The sequence below is a fragment of the Macadamia integrifolia genome, chromosome 2 (assembly GCF_013358625.1).
Source record: "Macadamia integrifolia cultivar HAES 741 chromosome 2, SCU_Mint_v3, whole genome shotgun sequence".
Classification (NCBI taxonomy): Eukaryota; Viridiplantae; Streptophyta; class Magnoliopsida; order Proteales; family Proteaceae; genus Macadamia; species Macadamia integrifolia.
Genome location: NC_056558.1, coordinates 33,559,559 through 33,566,760, shown reverse-complemented (window position 1 = coordinate 33,566,760; position 7,202 = coordinate 33,559,559). Strand labels below are relative to the sequence as shown.

At 38.9% G+C, this 7,202-nt stretch overlaps 1 protein-coding gene across 4 annotated transcripts in view; it reads left to right on the top strand.

The window, feature by feature from the left end:
* Positions 1-6,415, top strand: part of LOC122070233 (myb-like protein X) — a 12,714-nt gene extending 6,299 nt beyond the window's left edge. The window contains exons 5-13 of one of the 4 annotated variants that reach the window (XM_042634368.1): positions 2,304-2,363; positions 2,755-2,865; positions 3,396-3,476; positions 3,573-3,656; positions 4,105-4,552; positions 5,134-5,246; positions 5,435-5,465; positions 5,558-5,741; positions 5,862-6,415. In XM_042634368.1, coding sequence (XP_042490302.1) covers positions 2,304-2,363; positions 2,755-2,865; positions 3,396-3,476; positions 3,573-3,656; positions 4,105-4,552; positions 5,134-5,246; positions 5,435-5,465; positions 5,558-5,718 — 1,089 coding nt within the window. In that variant the 3' untranslated portion in view covers positions 5,719-5,741; positions 5,862-6,415. Of the gene's footprint in view, positions 1-2,303; positions 2,364-2,745; positions 2,866-3,395; positions 3,477-3,572; positions 3,657-4,104; positions 4,553-5,133; positions 5,247-5,434; positions 5,470-5,557; positions 5,742-5,861 lie in introns of those variants that run through there. The other 3 variants (XM_042634373.1, XM_042634362.1, XM_042634377.1) reach the window with 3 other exon arrangements.
* The last annotated feature ends 787 nt before the right edge of the window (positions 6,416-7,202 follow it).

Genomic DNA, 7,202 nt, shown 5'->3' with positions numbered 1-7,202 from the left:
CTTGTATTTTCACTCATCTCCTTTTGGTTGAAAAGGGGAAACAGAAGTAAAAAATGAATAAAAAAAGTGGAAACCTCTTGTGTGTGTTAAAATAAAGTTCCCTCGATAAGTATGAAATTTAAATAGATTAGGAAACTAAGTCTAAATCAGGTCTGGATTTACAGATAACTTTCCCAACCTATCTAAACAACTAAACTGAATTAAAATACTAAAAACTATCCCATGATTGCTGTAGATAAGATTCCAGAAAATCCAGAAATTCTAAAGCCGCAAGGTGTTGAAGCAGCTTCTCAACTGGGCCTTACCATTTGGATAAGTTTAGGTGAACTGGGTCAGGTTTGGGCCAAAAACTGAACCAACCAAACTGACCCAAACCAAAACCATTGGGGCCGCGGTGATCATGTACTTGTATTATTCCCTCCTTGTTTGAAAAGACTCGCCCTTGAGTTTTAAGAATTGGAAGAGCATCCCCACTCAGTTGGCCTCATCTAACACTTGTTTTGACTTGATGGCAATCCAGCGCTCTCATAAAAATCAGCAATAGGAGATGATCTCAACTCCATAATTTGTGTGGGAAGAATAAATTCAACAGCTACAATCTCCTTAGGATCAATGTCAAATTGAGTATTTTCAGTTGGAATCTTTTCTATAATCTCATTAATCTCGATCGGAGTGTTGTTTACTTCTAAAACTTGATCTTCAACCACCACATTGTCTTCTTTCTTTTCCACTTGATATTCAATGATTGAGATAAACTTGTCGAAGGAATCATCCTGTGGTTCAAGCAAAGGTAGCGATTGGCCGGTTTCCATTGACGCTCCTCAAGATGCTTACTAACTATTTGCAAACGTACTTGAATTGCTTGAAGCTTTTGAAAAAAAAGATACCTTTTGTATGGATCCATGGTATCTATGGCCAGGTTTAGCTCCGATACCTAAATCAACAAGACCTATTGTGATCATGCTCCTGCATTAGATACAGCCGCAACTTGTTCATTAAATTCAAACTTGAGAAACATTTATTCAGAGACAGACTCTTACCAATCTACTAATGTATGGATAAGAGAAATGGAGAAAATTTTTTAGGAGGCTGTATAGTATTTCGGTAAATTTCCTGTATAGGGTTCGCTATATATTTGTAGCGAGGGTTCGTTCTCTGTCTGCAATCTGAGAGAAGTGTGAGGATGAGCGGCTGTAACCCTATTCTCCATTGCTAGTGAAACAGGATCTTGTCTCACCATAGATGTAGGCAATCTTGCCGAACCACGCAAATCCTTTTGTTCATTGTGTGATTGTTGTTTGTGATTTCCATTTGCTTTCTACATCTTGTATGGTTCAATTTTTCTACAGTAGTCACCAGCCTCCTCTAACCCCCTGCTTCAAACTCTCCACTTTCTCTCTCCTCATCCTCTCTATGTTTTGCCCTCTCTCCCCCTCCCTTTTTTCCTCACTCTGCCTCTCTTCGGAACATTCCTAGACAATCAAACGACATAGGGTGGGATGCTAAAGTGATTATCTCTCCACTTTACTTTCTCTGTTATCCCACCCCACACTCGCTGCTATCCAAATGCCTTATTGGTCTGTGGGTTGTCCCTGTCTGATCAATTAAACTTCTTTGATGGAAGATATGATTGGTTTTGATTTTGGTTTTGCTTTCAATCACTGTAATGGCGATCAATCACATGTCCTGAATCCATGGGCATATATGTTAATTGCAGTGTTAGTGTGCTACCTCTGAGCATATTATATTTTTATATGAATGTGCACTGGACTCACTTTTGGTGGTGGTTGTGCTGTATCCATGATTCGAGAACTTGGCAACATCTCGGATATATATATTTATATATATTTTACCGAACAAAAATGCATATGAAGCACAAAAACGACACAGTTTGGGTCATATTTCTGTCTTTTTGCCTAAATTTCGCTCATTTTGGCCCACAAAATGCACTATTTTGACCCAATTTTGGTCATCCCGGTCATTTTGTTTCACTCATTTTGCTAATTTCGTTTAGCCCTCCAAAATGGCCAAGCAAAACACATGGAAAAAGTATAATGTTTCGGGCAAAATTTCGGTGGTTTTGAAATCACCGAAATGAAACAAGTTCTTGAACCTTGGCTATATTTCATTTATTGAACAAAATAAATTATGTGATTGTGTTTTTTCACTACTTTTGAAATTCAGTCTGTTATTCTTCTTTTTCTATCTCTCTATGGGAACATTTGTCACTTGTTCTTCTGCTGGTTGGTTTATTAAGTGTCCAAATTGCTGATTCTTCAGTGTTCTGTTTTTAACTTTTGCAGGCATCTGATTTCAAGAAGAACATATCCCAGTTTTCTGGCTTTGTGTGGCATGAGAGTGAGGTAAAGAAATTCATAAGGCAGGGATTAAATTTGTATTTATTTTGTTTTGAAAAATTTATATTTATTCTTGTTTTGGCAAAAGGTTATATGCACAGTTGTATATCTACACAGTTGTCATGTCAGCTGTCAAATAAGCATAAAGTGACAACTTCTAATACCATTTTTGCCCCCTACAAGATGAAGTGCCGATGCACACCATATATGGTTCTGTACATAAACAGACCCTTTTGTTTCTGACCTTTTTTTCAAAGGGCTAAGAAGGAATATGTACTCGAATGGCTAGCTATTTAGTTGAGAGTATTATAGGCTTCATTTTTTGGTTTATAAGGCAGTTGCCACCTGAATGCCTTTGTGGTTGGTTCTCTAATCATGGACTTTGAAGGAAGTGCAGGAGAAGCAAAGGATGAAATTAAAAGAAAAATTTGACAAGTGCTTCAAGGAGAAGTTGCTGGAATTCTGTGATGCGCTTGACATACCTGTTGTGAAGACAGCAATAAGGAAGGTACATCGATGTGTTACTTCTACAACTTTGCTCTAGAAAATATTAAGTATAGAAGATGCAAGCTTTTGGCTCGTAAGTATTCGGGAATTATTGGCCAGGCAGTGAAGACTGATTAGATTGTTGAGGCCTGAATGACCCAGTTCAAGTTGATGACCATTATAATAATTGACTAGTTGGTGGATCTTCCTGTCTGAATGATTGTATTCCTTGGGTTGCAATACTGACCCTTCCATGCTGGCAGCTCATAGACCTGATATTTTAAAATTCTACTGAAATATTGGCATATTGCTGAATACTTAAACCTAGGATCATACATCCACGAGCCCTATGGCAAGGCCAGGCATGCCCATATGAAGTGGCTAAGCTTTTGCTTGTCAAGGTGCCCATCATCCCTGAGGTGTCCCAGCAATTGATTTGTTCAAATTGACGTACGGAAGGACACTCATTTAACTTTGCTGGATAAACTGAAATATCATTTCAGGTCTTGAAGCTGATTCTGGCTTTTTAATGAGTTTGATTTGCATTTTCAGGAAGATATTGTTATGAAGTTGATCGACTTTTTGGCAGCTCCACGTGCAATGTCCGATGTTTTAATTTCAGAGAAACAGCAGGTTTGTTTTCCCTGCGTAGAACTTGTTATTCAAACGTTATCATCATGAAAAAGTCGCTTCTCTGGTCTTATTTTTCTTCTCTTCATTGTGCTACAGTCGAGTAAAGATAGAAAGCGCAAGAGGTCAGTCAAGGGAACCGCATCAAAGTCAGGTGGTGCTTCTGCAAAATTCTCTTCAAGGGTATCCATCTTTCTTTGTGAATCCTGCAGGATTTGTGTTGACAGTGGGATTTTTTTAGTGGGGATCAAAATGTTTCCATGTTTTACTTGGATTTCTATTGGTCTAGAAGGTAGATCTGATGAGCTTATTTAAGATAGAATTGTAATGTACGTTGGATTTGACTCATTTCTTTTTGATATTGTTTTTGAATATATTTGCTTTATGAAAGTTGGAAATCCAACGAACCTTACAATTTCTGTGGGAAATGGTGGTCAGATTTTAGGAAAGCGGAAGCATATATTATAGCGTTTAAAAGGGAACATATACTATTATACTGATAGAACCAGAGGCATGCAAGTCATTTTGGATTTCTGAATTTGAGCCATTGTGATATGTATATGAGTATATCCTGGTTGTTTGTAAAGCTTTAAAATTATTTAATGTTGTTTTCCCTGTAATTTTTTCTGAGTTTATTCCACAGAAACGAAGGACCGCTGAAGACACCCAAGAGAAGGATAAAAAGAGTGCCCCTGACACGGAAATTGAGTCTGAAGAAGACGAGGATGAAGAGAATGATGGACCTGAGGAAGTTCTTAACCATTCTGAGAATGAGAATAAGGAAGATGAATCCATGGAGGAGTCTGAAGAAGACATGAGAGAGCATAAACCTGGTTCGAGGAAATCGTCATCGAAGAAGGAATCTGCTGAGAAAACTAATATGAAGAAATGTACAACTTCCAGGAAAGCCACTCCAACTGCATCGCCAAAAAAAACTCCAAGAGAAGCATCATCTAAACATTCTAAAGTCAATGACAGCAGTGATAAAAGCCCAAGGGTGTTTTCAAGAAAGAAGAAAAATGAGGAGACCAGGAAAAATGCCTCAAACCCAGTGAAATCTGCCACCAAGGAGAAAGCTGGTAATACACTAATACTGACCCCGACCACCACCCCCCCTAAAAAATTAAATAAATGAAAGAGCAGAAACTCGTCTATTGTCTTTCGTTCATGCAATAAAAGGGCCACCTAGTGCACAAGGCTCCCGCCACTGCAGGATCATGGGAGGGTCATAATGTACGCAGCCTCAGCCCCACTTCTTGGAGAGGCTGTTTCCTGACTCGAACAACCTTACCATTGTCTTTCTTTCATTTATTGAAGTAGAAAATTAATTGCCTTGTCAGTCAATAAAAAGAAAGGGCCCGGGGGGGGGGGGTTGCAGTTCTGGTGGATTTGTTTTCAGGCTGAAGAAAAACCCTTCTGCAGTTTTTTTTTCCTTTTTGGTAGAGAGCCATTATTTCATTTGAGAGATCTATATAAATAAAATTTTCATTCAACGTTTTGAGTACTTTGTTATGTGAATCAAGTCATTCTATTACCTTTATTTTTTTTCAAGGACAGCAGCATGGTGTAGCGGTTGTGATTAGGATGAGGATTAAATGCTTTTAATTCGTGTATTCATCCTGAAAAACAATGCCTTAAAATTGTCTCTAATTTTATGAAGGTAAAAAGGTGGTGAAAGGGAAGGATAAATCCAGAGGGGAAGAACCTGGACCAAGTGAAGATGAACTAAGGACTGCAATCTGTGAAATTCTGCAGGAAGTCGACTTCAACACGGTAGGCTGCTTAACGTAATCATCAGTACTCAGTAATGAAAGAAATTCTGAAGTTGGAGCATCTGGCCTTTCTGTCCTGTGGTATTCACAGGCACACAAACAGTGGTTTGCATTCCTGCATTTAAAAGCTCGTCTAGTACCCACAATCTAATGATTCTAACCTTAGCTTTAATTGCTCTCCTTTTTCAGGCAACATTCACTGACATTCTCAAGCTGCTCAGTAGGTGCTCTGCTTTTTTTTTTTTTTCCTTCTTAATATATAGTGGGGGTGCACTGAATAGCTCTGAGGTGTCAACTTCTACGTGCTTTCAGCTCAGCATTTCGACACTGATCTCATCTCGAGAAAGTCAGCTATAAAGCTTCTGATCCAAGAAGAGCTTACAAAACTAGCTGATGAGGAAGAAGATAATGAGGACGACAAGAGAGAAGATGAAAAAGATCAACCAACTGCAGGTCAAGAGATGGAGGCTTGACTGTTTAAATGAATGATACATAGGTGAGAATGATTTGCTTTCAAATACATGCTCCTTCCCCCCCCCCCCCCCCCTTTTCCCAAAACCTTTTTTCATTCCAGTTGATTGTCCCTGATACACTGATGGTCTGTTGCGCTTGACAGCTGTAACTTATTGTAGTCATATAATGCCTGGCATGAGAAGTATTTTCAGGCAATGAGTGGTGGTGGAACAGCTTGGCAGCGGGTGATGACATGTGATGGATGCATGATCAATCATTTTATTTCTTAAAATTGAACCAAACCGAATGAATACAGTAAGCCAGGTAGTTTTGCTGTTGTCCTGCAGAATCAGCTTCAAAAGTGGAGTCCATGGGGACATTATCGCCCAACAGATGCCCCCCAGAAACTCCATGAATAATTGCTATAGGGTGGGTTTAATGTATATTGTCGTAATCAAAACCTGACTCAACTCTAGGTGTTTTCTTTGTCTTAGATATGAAAGTCCTGCATTTTGGGCAATGAAATCTTACAATAAGTGCCCCACCCATTTAACCTTCCGGATAAAATAGTTGCTGCGGCTATCAAAGGGACCTTTTAACATTTTTAGCCTGAGTCTGTTGTATTATCATTGCATAGAGAAAAGCAATGTTTTACATGTATCTTAGATCATATACTATCTCTTTGGCTGCTACATGGAAGTCTTCGTTTTTCTTGTAGATTATGCTTTGCATCCTCAGTGGCCATCGTTTTCCCTCTTTCCTTTCACTGGTTGTAGGGGTTATTTTATTTTTTATTTCCTGAATAAATCGAAGACAAAGTTGTATGGTTGCTTGTCTCATGGTAGTGGCAATGGCAGATTTGAGTAACCGAAGTATTCCCTTAGAAATACCCTGCCTTGGATGTTGTGGCATTTTGATGTATAGTTTGAGGTTGTGTTTGTATGCATTATTGGAATAGATTCTGGGTCTAAAACGCATTCAGACGTCAGATTCTTTTCTATTTTCTTGCTTCAGAATGTATTATAGATCTAGAATCTATTCCGAGAATGTATACCAAACAGTTTAAATGTTTACTTCACTATGCCTAATACTGCTGTAGGCCCAATCCTTGCATGCCCTTAATCTCGCATGCTAGAGAAGAGTTTGGTACTTTCTTTCCGTGAGAAGCTCCATGGTAGACATGGCATGGTAGGTGGCAGATGGAACTCGGATGGTCTCCCCTTATGTTAGTGTTTGGTAGAAATTAGGAAAGGCCAACCCAACACATCATGTGTAGTGTTTTGGATACGCTTGATGAGGTTGGCATGGTAGTCTGTTACTGGTTTCTTTTCAGTTTCTTGAATGGCCCTTCTGGGTCCCTGTGTGCCCCATATATCTCACATGGCAATTGAAAAGGTGCCTAAATTTGGTAGACTGAAAGACCCAAAGGCTCATTCTTACATGTCACATTTAAGGTATAAAAGTTGGCCACGAGGCAGAGAAAGCTGTAAAAATCCAAATATAC